Source organism: Leuciscus leuciscus (assembly GCF_965113295.1).
Source record: "Leuciscus leuciscus genome assembly, chromosome: 11".
Taxonomy (NCBI): domain Eukaryota; kingdom Metazoa; phylum Chordata; class Actinopteri; order Cypriniformes; family Leuciscidae; genus Leuciscus; species Leuciscus leuciscus.
Window position 1 is genome coordinate 33,667,236 of NC_138735.1, and position 16,921 is coordinate 33,684,156.

Here is a 16,921-nt window from a genome sequence, read left to right on the forward strand (position 1 = left end):
AAAGGCGATGCAGATGCCTGGTGTGACGCCCAATATGGGATCAGGTGTTGCTATATTTTCAATGATTGTGCCATTTGTGGAAACTGTTCTAAGTTACATCTCCAAAATGCTGGCAGCCACTTCACATGCATCTATGATAAAAACACTTCAGAATGGTTTATCTGAGCTCACAGATGCACAGCGACGTCTGAAAGAGCAAGAGTGGAGCATCCAGAACAAGCTGATGGACAATCAGCTGAAGTTGGCCAAATTAAAAATTGAAAACGGTGAGACACTACTGTGTTTTCTTGTTGATATTTAGTGAATTTTGGCTTTGCTCATCTGTTTACTTCTGTAACGGACATCACAGGTCAGTTGCCCAGCGTCATCCACCTTGATGAAGTCCAGACGTGCCTGTCCCGAATCCAGCAAATTCTGGGTCAGCTTCAGAAGTTCTGGGAGAAAGTGAATTATATGCTGGACATACTGAAGGATAGGACCTTCGCTGGGGAGATTTGGGTCGATGATCTTGACGATATGAAGGAACAGTTCCTGGAGTCCATTGATGCAGCTCAAGAGGTAAACGATGATGAAACGTCATGACGTTTCTAAAGTTCTGCTGTTGTTTAAAACTCTGATGGTGAATTTCATTTGAACAGGGATGGACAAAGTTTGGCATCAGCTGCATGAAGGCTAACAACATCTTCAGCGTTCAGGCGAATGAAGCCTACAGGTTCCTGGAGATCAGTCCTTCATCTCTGTCTAAAGAAGAGTGGCAGAAAGAGTATGAGAGCGTGAAAGATAAACTACAAAATATAAGACCAAATGCTGTCAATCCTGCAGCCATTACGCAGTGATATCTACAAAGATGATTTACCAGGAAATATTAGTGAAATTTCTGCAGCAATGCTTCTGCTTTCTTTCATATCAACTCTGACCTGTCATGTTGATTCAAGCTTTCTGTAACTAAAGGGCTTTTCACACTTGAACTAGTTAACCCTGGCTCATAATTTACTTTGGGTTAACAATAGAGGTTGTGCAGGTGTGATGTCAGAACCCAGAAGACTAATTCTCTGCTGGTTACTCGAGATTTTCCAATGGAGTTTTAACTATAATTTGACGTTTTGTTCTACAACGTACACTGCACACACTTGCACATCTTTTAAAAACGTGTGTTCAAAAATGTTTCAAAATTCCAAGTTTTCAGGATGGGTGTGTATAATTTACGTTGTAGAACAAAGTATCGTCAAGTTACGTTTACCAGACTTTATTTTACTCTTAAAATCCCATTGGAAAATTTAGAGGGAACCAGAGGGCTTCCCTTCCCAATTTTTGTCTTCATCGCTGCACTACACTATTAATGTGTGTTCACGCCAGTTATCGTAATTACAAGATTTCAACTTGTAAAAAGCTTTTATATCCTAATAGAGTTCGTAATTACAGCTTGTACGATGGAAATTTTCTGAGAGCTCCTACTTGTACCACCTGACTGCTGCAGATTCATTTATAGTTGATAGAGTAGCCATAGAAATGCTTAATTTGAGATGCTGCAAGAGACATGAGCGCATCGGAAAAGAGCAGTGGAATATGCATTCTGTGTGAACAGCCCCTAACAACACTTTGTTTCACATCTCATGTTTGGCACCACAATGCGGGGTTAACACCAAAAAAAGCAATGCTAATCCTGCTCCGGAGAAGGGCTTCATAACCCGGGTAACAAGTGCCGCTAAGAAGTGCTGCTTCTTAATAACAAGTGTGAAACATTACTTTACCCAGGGTTAAAAGCAGGTTAGAATGATAATAACTCGGGGTAAAGCGCTGTGTGAAAAGCCCTTTTGTATCTAATAGCAAGGGCCTTTGGCTTGCTCAGTTGGGGATATTTGGGGATATTTAATTTAATTAATCAATCAACAATACTATTGATCAGCATTACCAAACATGGACGTTTTCCACTAGAAACAAACATTGATGTATTATTTTAATTTAATACTGTGAAGCTGCTTTGATACAATCTGTATTGTGAAAAGCGCTATATAAATAAACTTGACTTGACTTATTAATCTGGTCTTGTGATCTTAATCTTGTCTGCAGCGACCCGCTTCATGTGAAATAAAAGCTGTCATTAGACTATTGATATGACTGAGTCTTCATCTCATATGACGTGAACATCATTTTAAAGGAACACGCCGACATTTTGGGACTTTAGCTTATTCACCGTATCCCCCAGAGTTAGATAAGTCCATACATACCCTTTTCATCTCCGTGCGTGGCGTAACTCTGTCTGACGCACCCACCGCTAGCCTAGCTTAGCACAAATACTGGATGTAAATGGCTCCAGCTCGCATACTGCTCCCAATAAGTGACAAAATAACGCCAACATTTTCCTATTTATATGTTGTGATTTGTATACTTTGTATACCTGCTACTTGGGCGGAGTGATTTACTCCAACTCTGAGCGAACTCTCTGCTCCTCACCACGGGGCTTCTCAGGCGCTGCGAGCAAATCACTCCGCCCAAGTAGCAGTGCTTTCCCTTCTGAGAATATAGTTCCCAGTATGTATACGGTTAGAAGATGCCTGTGTCTCATATGACCTTGTTATTTGTTCACGCTGTGACTAGGGATGGGACGTATCGCCTGCGATAATTAATGCGATATGGCTCAGCTTGTCAGTTAACTACGGATCTGTGTAGTAAATGCCGCTCCATTTGAAAGCAGGTGATGGCGATTTACTACTAATCAAGGAACCGGCTTTACTGACGAGATGCGCCTAACAATGTCATGCGATATATCGCCCATCCCTAGCTGTGACTATACAAATCACAACATATAAATAGGAAAATGTTGGCGTTATTTTGTCACTTATTGGGAGCAGTATGCTAGCTGGAGCCATTTACCTCCAGTCTTTGTGCTAAGCTAGGCTAGCGGTGGGTGCGTCAGACAGAGCCAGGCCCAGGGTGGGTAATCGGGAGAATTCCCGGTGGGCTGCTTCACTTTTGGGCCGGTCGAGGTTTTTTTTTATTTATTTTTTTATTTGTCACGTTAGTTACATTAGGCTACACACGTTCCACATTCTGACACCGCAGCGCGCAGCCTCTGCATGGGTTGTACCGTGAGAGGGAGTTCTCCCCTCCCCTCCCCTCCCATAGAGTTGGTTGGGTCCAAAGCCTGTCTTTTCCAAAACATTTTCTCAGGTAGGCTACCGCGGCACCGCCGGCGCCTGCCGATAGCTAGGCCGGCCCTACCGTAACGGTACGCGTCAGGGAGGATGGATGGGAGGAAGAGGCCAGGAGGGGCTGAAAAAGCCAGGTTGAAAAAAAAAAAGGCATTGGAGGATGCTGCCAAATGTGCCAAGCTTACAGATTTATTTTCAAGAGGACAAACACAAGTGGCAACAGGTAAAGAGAGATGGGTCTAGTAATGATTAGCATTAGCAACGCTGCAACGTAATTATTCGGCTAATATCGTTGTAGCGTTGTCAACCTATTCACAAGCAAAATTTAATTAAAATATTAGCCTTTTTTATCACCCAATCTATGGCGATTCATAGACTTTACAAATATTATGCAATTTAATATTGATAACAAAACTCAAGCTTGATCTGATCTGTGTATGCAGTAAAATAACACCTTTTGTGTTCACGGTCAAAAATGACCGGCCTACAAAAAATTGCTTAGAAATCACTTGTTATGCTATATAATCACCCAATATTGGATTCAAAATTCAACAAATTTGTAAATATTACATAAAATATGAAAAAAATTGCACTGTTGATCACACTAGTCCACTTTAATTTTTCACCAGGAAATTTGTTTTGAAAAACTTTTATTTTGTACAAAATGGCACATAGTCACACTTGTGGTGTTGTCAAAAATGTCCAGCCTACAAAAATAGCTTATAAATCTCTCATTATACTATATTATCAACCAATATTGGATTCAATCTTTTTGTCAACTTGTTTTCTTTCAATTAGGAAATTTCTTATTTCTATTTGCATCTGATTAATCATAGGCCTCATTTATCTGAGAGTAGGTATCACGTTTTTTAATAAATAAAAAAACATTATTTTTGAATATTTTTGAATACAAATAAATCTGTAAACATTAGTTCATTATGCCTCTTTGTGGAAGAGTGGGATACATTTCAAATGCTTGTTTTCTTTCTTTCTTTCTTTCTTTCTTTCTTTCTGCTTTTGTTAATTTATCAACCTATCCTTGTGGAATAGTGGAATATTTTTTTACTTCTCAGCTTAAGTGAATTATTATTTAACCTTTACATTATTTGTTGAACCATGGTATTAATAAAAACTACACAATAGTAAGAACTGAACTGTTGCTTCATTTATCCAATTTGGAAAAAGTGCTAATTTGGAATTACACCATGGAAAAAGTGGGCCCACTCCGGCCCTGGACAGAGTTACAGCACGCACGGAGATAAAAAAGGTATGTGTGGACTAGTGTTGTCACGATACTAGAATTTCTAACTTCGATACGATACCTTGAAAAATATCGATATTCGATACCATTTTCGATACCACGGAGAAAAAAACTGCCACAATATTACGTTTTTATTTTTTTATTTAAAGCTAAATATAACAAGTCTAGAACATGACAATGAGGTATATTTTACATGAACAAAAATGTCCTGAAGTAGTGCACTGGTTCAAAAGCATTAATGCTGGTTAATACATTAACGTTTTTTGATGAACAGATTTAAATGCAAACGTGTGTGCATTACACGCGAAAACAATACTATTGGTGCTTTTAACAATACAGATTGTGTCAAAGCACTTAACAGTATCAAATTGGAGGATAGAGTGTCAGTAATGTATAATAATAAGATAAAACATTAAATTTTCAGTTAAAGGCATTGCATTATTGAATTCAAAGATGTCATTCAATAGCTCAGTTTAGTTTAATTAGTATCTGTGTAATCAAATTGATGATAAGATATGAAGGCAAATTGCAGAATTAAATACTAATTTTTGAATAAAGTTAAATAAGCACAAGTTAATTTACATTTGACCACAGTTAAAATATTTAACGTTACTTGTCTAAGATTTCTCAGTCCGATTATATTAACTTTAAGAATTACGGTGTAAAAACGAGACAACACACACTCATATCAACAACAATACTAGGCCATCTTGGTTAATGTTTCAGAAATGTTAAAATGAGAAGAGTTACCAACCTCTCGAAATTATTTATATAGATCCCGGTGTCGGTCTTTCAGGTGCTTTGCTATATTAGGCCCCGATCACACTAACGCGTTTTTCAGGTTCGAACACGCGAGGCACACAGCTGCACTTACCATCACACAGAACGAGCAGTGCGCTGCGTTTGTTATGTTGCTCGGCAACCACTGAAACAGCTGTCCTGTCAGTCAAGTAAACGTCAAATCAGCCTTTTATTAACTTTATTTACTTTCTGTTAACATTGTGGTAGTTACGGTTCGTGAAGTCGTTAAGCTCCTGGTAACCCGTGAGAGCACCACAAGTTTATCCTCCATCATCGCACTCTCCGGGCGTTCAAGCAACTAGCTTTCATCATAAAAACGGAAGACCCGCGAGGCGCAGCAGGCGAATAAACAGTGCGCAGAACGCTCGCTGGAAACCAGTTTAAAATAGGCGCCTCTCACTGCAAAAAACTCGTTAGGTGTGATCGACCCCATTTACTTCACTTTTGCTATTTAATCAGAGCGAATGAGACGAGTGCGCGTGTGGTTGTCAACGCTCCTTTGGAGAGAAGTGACAGCTCGGCTAGTATCGATACTTCAGGAAATTAGTATTGGTACCGTTCAGATATTTCAGTATCGATATTTATCGAAATATCGATATTTTTGACAACACTAGTGTGGACTTATTTAACTCTGGGGGATACGGTGAATAAGCTAAAGTCCCAAAAAGTCGGCGTGTTCCTTTAAACAGATTTCTAAAGTGCTATTATAATTTCTTTAGCCTATGTGTAAAACTTCTGGATGATAAAAATAATAGAATGAGCACAACCTAAAGAAGTCAATTGTCTGAGGTCGAGTCTTCTGGATGTGCCGCAGTGTTGCCAGATCAGGTCGGCGAATTCTAGCTCAAAAGCTCTCAAAAACCTGACCCAATCATTCACTGCCAAAAGAATGTGATAGAATTCCATTGTCATGACAACCAAAGGTGTATAAGTACCATTACCTAAATAATGAAGACCAATTTTAAAAAAATGAATCAATTCTCATGCCAGGAGAACAATACAACAGAAAAACGGATCGAAACATGGCAAATACAGCAAAAGAAAATTAGCGGATAACAAAAATGTTTCTAGTTGCAGATGTCCTGGTGTGCACATGACGATGGACAGGAGTCTTCCCATATTCGACTTCAATCAAATCATTCAAATGTGCTCTCAGACTTAGTTATAGGCCTATTTATAAAGAGTTATTATCTCCCACCACACAGTTTTGAGAGTTGGGTCACTCTCCCACTCTTTACTATAGATTCAACTTGCTGTACATTTGTGCCACTTTGCCATACCGATCACTTGAATATACAGCTACAAGTTATCGTGCTAAAAACCCATCACTCATGAATGATGATCACAGATTGGCTAAAAGTGCGCCAGACGATTTTTACCCGCACAATCAAATTTAATACCAATTGGGCGGGAACAGTTTAGTTCTCTTACGAGAGGTACTCTCGTACTGCGTAAATCTTACGCTAGGGGAAAATCTCTTTTCCGCGAGATACTGAAGCCAAAAAATTATCCTTAATTTTGAAATAATGTAAAACGCGTTGCGGCAGCATGCAGACATAGGCGAGAAAGCTTGCGCGCCTATTGGCTGCCCTGCGGCAACTGCAGCAGCCTATCGATAAGGCCCTATCGTGACGTCAGTACCAATGGGGGCGCTTCGCGCCCAATACGTCACGTCCCGCCGAAACGGGCGTGGCCTGGGGCTATAAATATAGCATCGAAAGGCTAGCTTACCGATTTTTCATCTCTTCAGCGGAGCTCACGCATCGCTGGATCCAGAGAGAAGAAGCCGCGCCGTGGAAAAAGCCTTTCAGCGGGACGAGTACGGTACCTGGAGTCGCTGGCCGCGCCGCCTTCAACCGCCGTTCCTGCTACGCTGTCCGGCGTCATATCCTTTTCATTGCTAGTGTGTGTTCGCCGCCGCGACTCACACTCCTTCACTAAAAGAGCAGAGCGTCTTTTTTAAGATGTCTCGTCCATCCTGTGGCTCGTGCCGAGCCCCACTCAGCGACGGGGACCGCCATGTCATCTGCGTTTCCTGCCTGGGTGAAGGACATGCAGCTCTAGCGCTCGCCGACGGCGGATGCCCTCACTGCGAGCTTATGCCGATGGCGACTCTGAGGACTCGCATGGCAACCTTCCACGAGCCTGCATTTCCCGCTGTGACGCCGCGCCGTAAGAAGCGCCGTGCTCAGCGGATCCCTGAGCCTCCTCCCACCGCGAAAAGCTCGCCGGTTCGCCCGCCAGCTTCGCCGTCTGCTTCACTTGAGTCTCTCACTCCCGGACAGTGGCCGCCGTTGGCCTCCGCTTCCGCCGGAGATGACGAAGAAGAAGCGGCAGTTTTCGAGGAGGACAACTGCTCTATCCTGGCTTCAGGCAGCGAAGATTGGGCGAGCTCTGTGGACCTCCCCCCTTCTTCTGCCCGCGAGTCGTCAGGAAAACGGGCCAGTATTGAAGCTGAGCTGATGCGTCTGCTCACACAGGCCACAGAGAGCCTCGGCCTCGAGTGGTCCGCGCCCGCCGAGCCTACACGCAACCGTCTGGACGGTTGTTTCCTGCAAGGGGACCGCGTTTCTACGCCCTCAAGACCCGCCCCGTTTCTTCCTGAGCTTCACGAAGAACTGGCAAAGTCTTGGAGCGCCCCTTTCTCAGCCAGGCTGCGCTCCTCTGCTTCAGCGGCATTCTCCGTGGTGGACGGTGCCAAAGACAGAGGATACCTCGCTCTTCCTCTGGTGGAGGAGGCAGTAGCAGCCCATCTTTGCCCGCCCTCTGCTGGACGGCGGACTAAGACGGCGCTACCATCAAAAGCCTGCCGCGCTACTTCTACCCTGCACAGTCGCGCTTACACCGCCGCTGGGCAGGCTGCATCAGCGCTACACACTATGGCCACTCTCCAAATCTTCCAAGCTAACCTTCTCCGAAAGCTGGACGAGGAAGGCACGGAAGCAGTCAACGTGGCGGATTTAAGGAGCGCTACGGACCTCGCTCTCCGCGCTACAAAATCCGCTGCACAGGCCATAGGGCGGAACATGGCCTCTCTCACCGTTGCTGAGAGACACCTCTGGCTGACGCTTTCAGAAATGCCGGACTCGGAGCGCTCTGTGTTCCTCGACGCCCCCGTTTCTGCTACTGGCCTCTTCGGATCGTCCGTCAAAGATTTCGCGGACCGATTCGCCGAGGTACAAAAGACGTCGCGGGCCATGAAGCACTTTCTGCCAAAGCGCTCTAGCTCCGCATCAGGCCGCTCAAAACAGCCGTCTGCCCGCAGCTCGCAGCCGCCGCCCCCCGCCGCCGCCTCACAGCGTCGACAGGCCCGGGACCAGAGACCACGCTCTCGCTCTGCCAGCCGCCGCCCCCCACCGCGTGGGACTCGGCCGAAGATTGAGATAAAGCCCGAGGCCTCAAAGTGTTCCTAGCCAGCTTAGGAAAACGACGGTGTTCAAGCCCCGCTGCGGCCGGGCTTCCACCAAAATTTCTCGCTCGTCCAGTTCCATTACATGCGACTGTTCCAGTGTACTCTACAGTAAACAAGTCGGTTACATTACCCGCTTGCCTGTACACAAACGCCGTTTTCACGGCGACCCAGATAAATCCTGTAAAGAGTGTATTTTCTGGTATTCCAGCCACGGCCGACGGTGTTATGAGTGTAGTAAAAATGCCCACTGCCCAGTGCCCATTCCTACACACAGACACAGCCCGCCCCACAGGGCTCGCGCACATAAAATCGACTCATGTCGATTGCGCACAGAATGTAGTGAGCGTGCCCACATCCCAGTGCCCACAAACACTACACACTGCATGTCTCTCGGTTTCTGTAAAAACGAAACCAACACACATACAGCCGACTCAGGCCGATGGTGTGTTCAGTGCAAATGTGCCCGCTGTCCTGCGCCCACATTCACTCACAGACATGACGAATCCCTCGGTTTCCCCCACGCTCGCCGTCTCTCAGCTACCTGCCGTAAGAGAGCCGAGCGCGGGCGAACCGCCCGCTGTGATCAACACACTCCCCGCCTCGAGCGCTGCAAATGCGGTGTCTATAATACAGCATACCGAAGCTCCCCGGCCGCAACTATGTCACGGCCAGAGCTCCGATCTCATTCAACCCTTAGCTATGCATGCAAATGCGTGGGCAAAGCTTCCCGGTGTATCAGAATGGGTGCTGAACATTATAGAAAGAGGCTATTCGCTACAGTTCGCTCGACGTCCCCGCCGTTGTGCGGCGCGAATCGAAACCACGGTAGAAAAGGAAGTAGCAAATGTACTTCGTACCGAAATTGCGAAACTGTTGAGCAAAGGGGCAATAGAGCCTTTATCTCAAGCTCAGAGCGAAGGGGGGCTATACAGCAGATATTTTCTGGTTCCGAAAAAAGACGGGGGTCTCAGACCCATTCTAGATCTAAGACAACTGAACGAAGCGCTTTCAAAACGCCGGTTCAGAATGCTCACAACCAAGAAAATCCTCGCGCAAATTCGCCACGGGGACTGGTTTGTGTCAATAGATCTGAAAGACGCGTATTTCCAAATACAAATAGCGTCACGTCACAGGCGATTTTTGAGATTCGCCTTCGAGGGCCAGGCTTATCAATACACAGTCCTACCGTTTGGCCTGTCCCTAGCACCCCGTACATTCACGATGTGCATGGACGCAGCCCTCGCTCCCCTGAAACTTCGGGGAATGCGAGTTTTTGAACTACTTGGACGATTGGCTGGTTCTAGCTCAGTCACATACAGAGCTCATAGAACACAGAACCATTTTACTCGAACATCTCGAGAATCTGGGTCTCAAAGTCAACTGGGCAAAAAGTTCACTGTCTCCCAGTCAGAGAATATCTTTTCTGGGCACAGAACTGGACTCGCTGTCAATGACAGCTCAAATATCGCTACAGCGCAGATTGACTATTCAGCGCATGACAGAAACCTTCCGCCGCGGCACTATAGTCCCGCTAAAGAAGTTTCAAAGGATGCTCGGTCTCATGGCAGCAGCATCTACAGTTCTCCAGCTGGGTCTGCTTCGCATGCGCCCACTGCAGTTCTGGCTACAAGCGCGAGTACCGCGTCGAGCGTGGACTTCAGGTCTCTTTCGCCTCAAGGTCGATCAAAAATGCGTCTCAGCACTGATACCCTGGAGAGCGACCGACTGGTACCAGTCAGGTGTAAGCCTGGGGACTTCCTCGAGTGTGAAGGTGGTGTCCACGGACGCCTCCACCTCGGGATGGGGAGCACTGCTCGAGGGCAGACCGTTTTTCGGCCAGTGGTCAGAACGGGAAAAGCTTCTGCACATAAACTGCCTGGAAATGATGGCAGTCGACAACGCGCTGAGGCGCTTTCGTCCCCAAATAGCAGGACACCACGTCTTGGTCCGCTCGGACAACATGTCAGTGGTAGCCTACATAAATCGCCAGGGAGGCATCACATCCCGAAACCTGTACAGGTTAGCGAAACGCCTCCTGGTATGGGCTCAGCACAATTTGCGCTCGCTCAGAGCAGCGCATGTGCCTGGCCACCTGAATGTGGGACCAGACAGACTGTCCAGGAACAATGTTCCAGCAGGAGAATGGTCACTGCATCCGCAGACAGTCCAACTGCTGTGGCAGACATTCGGCAGGGCAAAGATAGACCTGTTTGCGTCTCAAGAAAACGCTCACTGCCCGGAATTTTTCTCCAAGAGCAAGGATGCGCTGGCCCACGTCTGGCCCCGCTGCCCGCTCTATGCTTTTCCCCCCATCGCGCTCCTACCTCAGGTATTAGAGCGGATCAGGGAAAGCAGATGCTCAGTGCTACTAGTGGCTCCGTTCTGGAAGAACCAGGCTTGGTTCCCAGTTCTTATGCAGCTGACGAGCGCTGCCCCATGGCCAATACCAGTGAGGAGGGACCTCCTCTCTCAAGCCAGGGGCTCGATCTGGCATCCTCGCCCGGAGCTTTGGTCCCTACATGCGTGGGCCATCAACGGGTACCCTCTGACCTCCCAGAGGGAGTGTTAAACACGATCATGCAGGCTAGAGCTCCCTCTACGAGACGGCTCTATTCCTCAAAATGGTCAGTGTTCTCCAGCTGGTGCACAGCACGCGGCTTTTCACCCCTGGACTGTGGAGTGACGGAGGTTCTCTCCTTCCTACAAGAGCTACTGGATGAAGGCAGAGCCCCATCCACGCTCAAAGTCTATGTGGCGGCTATAGCAGCGTTTTCTAAACCAACGCTTGGTCAGTCACTAGGAAGGAACGATCTGGTCATTCGGTTCCTTAGAGGAGCTAAGAGGTTAAATCCTCCCAGACCTCCCTCAGTTCCGATATGGGACCTTTCTACGGTCTTGGAGGCCATGAAGGGTGCCCCATTTGAGCCAATCCAATCAATAGATATCAAACACTTGTCTTTCAAAACGGTGTTTCTTCTGGCTCTCGCTTCAGTGAAGCGCATAGGGGACTTACAAGCGCTCTCAGTGAGCGCGACGTGTATGGAGTTTGGGCCAAATGACTCGAAAGTCATACTCAAACCAAGGCACGGGTACGTCCCTAAATCCCTCAACACACCGTTCAGGGCCCAGGTGCTTTCCCTGTCTGCCCTGCCGGTCTCTAACGAGGAGAAGGACACCAGCTTCCTTTGCCCGGTCAGGGCGTTAAGGGCTTATGTGTGGCCAGATGGATAGTCGATGCTATAGCGCTGGCTTACACCTCTAAGGGCTTGCAGTGCCCATTAGGTGTCAGAGCGCACTCCACGAGAGGCGTGGCCTCGTCGTGGGCTTGGTCTAGTGGGATTGCCTTGCAAGATATCTGTATGGTGGCAGGCTGGGCCTCCCCGTCTACATTTATAAGGTTTTATAACCTAGAGGTTCCCGCTCTGCAAGCTAAGCTGCTTTCAGTCTAAAAATCGGTACTGTCTGCCCCGAGTGCGTCCGGCCCAGAATACCGAAATGGCTTGAGCAACGCTCGATCGCGCAGCTCTATGGGCAGTGTGTAAGACCCACTATATTCATCAGTCCAGGCCGGGGTCGCCCTGACTGAATAAAATACCATCACTATAAGTGTTTCTTATAGGATGCTACATTATAGGAATGATGCTATTCTAGCCACTCTTCCTGGGCTCTCTGTGAGTCACTTATGATCATGTACTACATGAGCCCGGGCACTTGCCCTTGGGACTTTGGTGCTGGATCTTAGCATGCACGGCGTTTTACACTGTTTCCCCTAGCGTAAGATTTACGCAGTACGAGAGTACCTCTCGTAAGAGAACGTACTCGGTTACTAACGTAACCTCCGTTCTCTCTAGAGAGGAAACGAGTACTGCGTATCTTGCCGTGCCTGCGCACGCTCCGGTTCGCTCCGGCGATGAAAAACCGGTAAGCTAGCCTTTCGATGCTATATTTATAGCCCCAGGCCACGCCCGTTTCGGCGGGACGTGACGTATTGGGCGCGAAGCGCCCCCATTGGTACTGACGTCACGATAGGGCCTTATCGGTAGGCTGCTGCAGTTGCCGCAGGGCAGCCAATAGGCGCGCAAGCTGTCTCGCCTATGTCTGCATGCTGCCGCAACGCGTTTTACATTATTTCAAAATTAAGGATAATTTTTTGGCTTCAGTATCTCGCGGAAAAGAGATTTTCCCCTAGCGTAAGATTTACGCAGTACTCGTTTCCTCTCTAGAGAGAACGGAGGTTACGTTAGTAACCGAGTACGTTACTGTGGGTTTTGCTGCCATCTTCTGGATGCCAGTTGGAAGTGCAGGATGGCCGTACTGAGAGCTGTTTAAAAGCAAGTAGCAAGTTTTGATCAAATATTAAAACTTCACACTTTAAAATGTTGTTATAACTAACTGGTTATTAACTGATCGGATCCATTGATCTCACTCTGCCTCTGCACTCTTGATGGTTTATTCTCTATTTATGTTTTATTAAAAGACATTGTGCTTTGTATTCCAAAACTTTACAATCTTTCCAAACTATTTAACAGTGTAGGTACCTCTACAAGCATGATGAACACAGGATCGATATTACATTGAGCCATAAATTACATGTCTGATATTTTTGCTACCATCAGTTACATGTGTATAGTTTAAGAATTAACAGCTGATTAGTAGTCTATAAATGGTAGTTATAATGGCACTTAAGTCATTTATCTTTCATGACTGTTACTGAGATGGCCAATTTTATATATATTTGTTTATCTTCTTTAAATGGTCATTTCTGTTAACAATATTTAAAGTGGGTTGGATTTGTAAACCTTTGTAAAAAAAATTGTAATAGTTGCCTGACAACACTCTGGGCTCACCTTAACTCACTCTCAGCAACATTAATAGGAGTTGCAGCTCCAGGAGGATCTTGGAGGATTTTGTGTGCTTAATGTTTTTAATCATTTTTTATTCATATACATTTTTCCCCCAGTTTATCATCATCACACCATCTTAACATTATATAACAAAGTTTGCTTATATTAATGCAATCAATGCAAGATCCAAACATCGTTTACATATTGTTTTCCATATTTACAGTTTATCTCTAAAGGTTTGTCACAAACTTTTCGGGTTCGGTGTTCAGTATGATAAGAGTGTTTATTACCGGCGAGTTGTTTCTCATTATGTAGGAAAATGCAGACTCCTGTGCAGCGATTCAGCAAATATATAATAATATATATATAAACATAAACAGTGGCATAAACAGTCGCCGTCGCCTAACTCAAACAATATAGTTTCTAATTTTGTGAGGAGTTGTTTCCGTTACTATATGTTTACTTTCCTCTCCTCCTCTTTTTGCATGATTTTTGTTTAAACATTGAACGCGGCAGTGTCGCGGCTCGAAGATCACACTCAGGGCAAAATCCAAACGGAACTCAAGTCACCTTTATTTATATAGCGCTTTTACAATACAGATACTTTCAAAGCAGCTTTACAGTGATTATAGGAAAATAATGCAATAAAGTTTGTCTCGGCAGATCTAGAAGAAAATAGTGTCACAGTCCAGCTTAAGTAAGTTCAGTGATGGTTAATTTCTGTTGTAAAATATTGTTGAAAATCAAGTGTCCCCAACTAAGCAAGCCAAAGGCGACGGTGGAAAGGAACCAAAACTCCATCAGTGACAAAATGGAAAAATGGAGTCGCTCAGTTCTCCTCTGGCCAACGAACCAACAGTGTATGATTATGATTATGATTCAGGCAGCATTACAGGTCAGAAGTCAGATTGGATCAGACATTCAGAATATTATCCAGTTCCATCTGGTTGGAGGTCGGAGTCTTCATGCCGGTATGGAGACGAGTTAGTTGAGGATCAGGGCCGAAGGATGTTGTGTCGATGAGGCCTTCACAGGGGAGAGTCTAGATGACACAATCTCTGGTGACACTTCAGGACTGCGTTGTGGTCGTGTCCAGGCGCAGGTTCACCATCTGATCTGGATACGGCTCGGATCCGGCTGATTACAGTAAACCTCAGGATAAACAGAGAGACTAGTATTCCATTCTTCTTATGGGGCGGCAGTGGCTCAGTGGTTCATGTAGATCGTCTACAAACCGGAAGGTTGGTGGTTCAATCCCCGGTTCCACCTTACCAAGTGTCGAGGTGTCCTTGAGCAAGACACCTAACCCCAGCTGCTCCCGACGAGCTGGATCGCCTTGCATGGCTGACACCGCCGTCGGTGTATGAATGAGTGAGTGAATGGGTGAATACGGCAATATTGTAAAGCGCTTTGGTGGCCATTGGGTCTGTGAAAGCGCTATATAAATGCAGTCCATTTACCATTTATGATGTAGCGAGTACATCAGGTGTTATAGGAAGTGTTCCCGGTTCCCGGCTGACCTAATCTATGCAGCCTTACAGTCATTTAATTGATTTGAATAATAGAGATTGAATAATAGAAATCGGAAGTGAGTATCCCTACGCCCTACTCCCTTCGAAGGGCCAAGCCTTGAAGAGGGGACTGGGCAGGGCACCGGCGTGCCATTATGCAGCCGTTTGGAACGCACTTGGCAATGGGAGCAATGAAAGAAAATTCAATTTCCTCATCTTCACCTGGGAATGTTCCCATGACAAAGCAGAACAAATTTCTTAGTATTGCTGTTAACATAACTGTTGCAAATAAATAATACATTTTAAATGAAAAATAAAATTTTTAAAAACTGCGTTATGTGTGTGTGTGTGTGTGTGTGTGTGTGTGTGTGTGTGTGTGTGTGTGTGTGTGTGTGTGTGTGTGTGTGTGTGTGTACTTCATTGGATACAATGCTTGGTATGGAAAATGTTGTTATTGTTATTATATGAAATTTTATTGATGAGGATAACCCCTTGAGATGAAACATCTTGTTTTCAAGGGGGTCCTCGAAACATAGACAAAGATAATACGGCACATATACATTCACACTCACAAAAGCTCTCCCTCATCCACATCACCCGGCCCAACAAGTCATTATTGGAAACAAATCCATGTGTAAAACACATTGTGATATTAGGATGCATGACAACATTTACATATACAGTACATATGTATATATACATATGCGTTCTCACACCTACACCCATACTCGCATATATACACATAAATAAGAAAAAGGACAAAAAACTAAAAAGGACAAAAATTCCATTGTTATTCCATTCCGTTATTCCATTGTAATTAATGGTAAGATTAAGGTAGAGAAAGAAAAATATTATGTCTTGGGATGTTGTGTCTACATAGACTAATTACAAAGAATGAACACTAGGGAGAGATATAGAACAAGATGAGGGTGTAGTGTAGTGTGCACACACGGAAGACAGTTCAGTAGGGATTAAAGAGTGATTAACCAAAGAATTATTGTGCCATCATCTCTTTGGTTGTTTTGTAAAGTTAAGTTATAGTACCACACTTACTAATATTGATATTAAAACACATGTTAATATATATATAAGAAATGTATAAAATATTAAGAAATGTGTAATGTGCAATTATAATATTTATATCAGTAAGTCTCAAGTCAAGTCAAGTCATCTTCATTTATATAGCGCTTTTAACAATGTAGATTGTTCCTAAGCGGCTTTACAGTGATAATAGGAAATTATAAGAAATAATTTATAAGAAATTACAATAACAGATTGTTTTGGCTTTATGGCAGCTCTAGAATAGAGTTATTATCCAGCTAAACTTAGGGACCGCTTACACAACACCATTTTAACAGAAAACTCTAAAAGGGATACTTCAGGATTTAGCATTAAGCTTTGAATTAGTAGAAAACCTGTAGTATTTTCGAATTACCGTGCTTTCCACCCTCATGTCCCCCTGAGACGAGAGATTTATGTATTTTTTGTCTGGAAAAAATCCTCCGATGATGCAAAAATCGTCATTTTGCGTCACCGGAGGATTTTCTATCCAGAGGCTAAAGACTACAGCCAGTAGAAGGCGTTGTTCCGCATGTTTTCAACCCGCCCATAGAGGGTGGGATCTCACTCACAGAATGTACACATAGTGTCAGCTTTGGAAGCTAAGCTAGCAGACTCTTGTTCTGTGGAGAAAACTGAGTATAGGAGAAAGTTGAATAGTAGGGGTTACCATCCTCCTTTTCCCGGACTTGTCCGGCGGGCGAGATCGTTCAAAATGTCCGGGATTCAGCTTTTGCTTTCTGCGGTCGCCATTCATTGTTTACATGCACACCTTTTGTTTCAATCTAGCTGAATTCATTCCGATTGGTGAGTCTGAATGTAGTGTTTACATGAACGCTAAACAAGTGATCGGTTGATGTGCATTTTACCATTGCTAAGAA

The 16,921-nt window shown here is 44.9% G+C and overlaps 1 protein-coding gene across 1 annotated transcript in view; it reads left to right on the plus strand.

Moving 5' to 3' along the window:
• Positions 1-672: 672 nt before the first annotated feature.
• twsg1b (twisted gastrulation BMP signaling modulator 1b) overlaps positions 673-16,921 on the plus strand; it is a 297,020-nt gene continuing 280,771 nt past the window's right edge. The window contains exon 1 of the mRNA XM_082184759.1: positions 673-832. Coding sequence (XP_082040885.1) covers positions 805-832 — 28 coding nt within the window. The 5' untranslated portion in view covers positions 673-804. The remainder of the gene's footprint in view (positions 833-16,921) is intronic.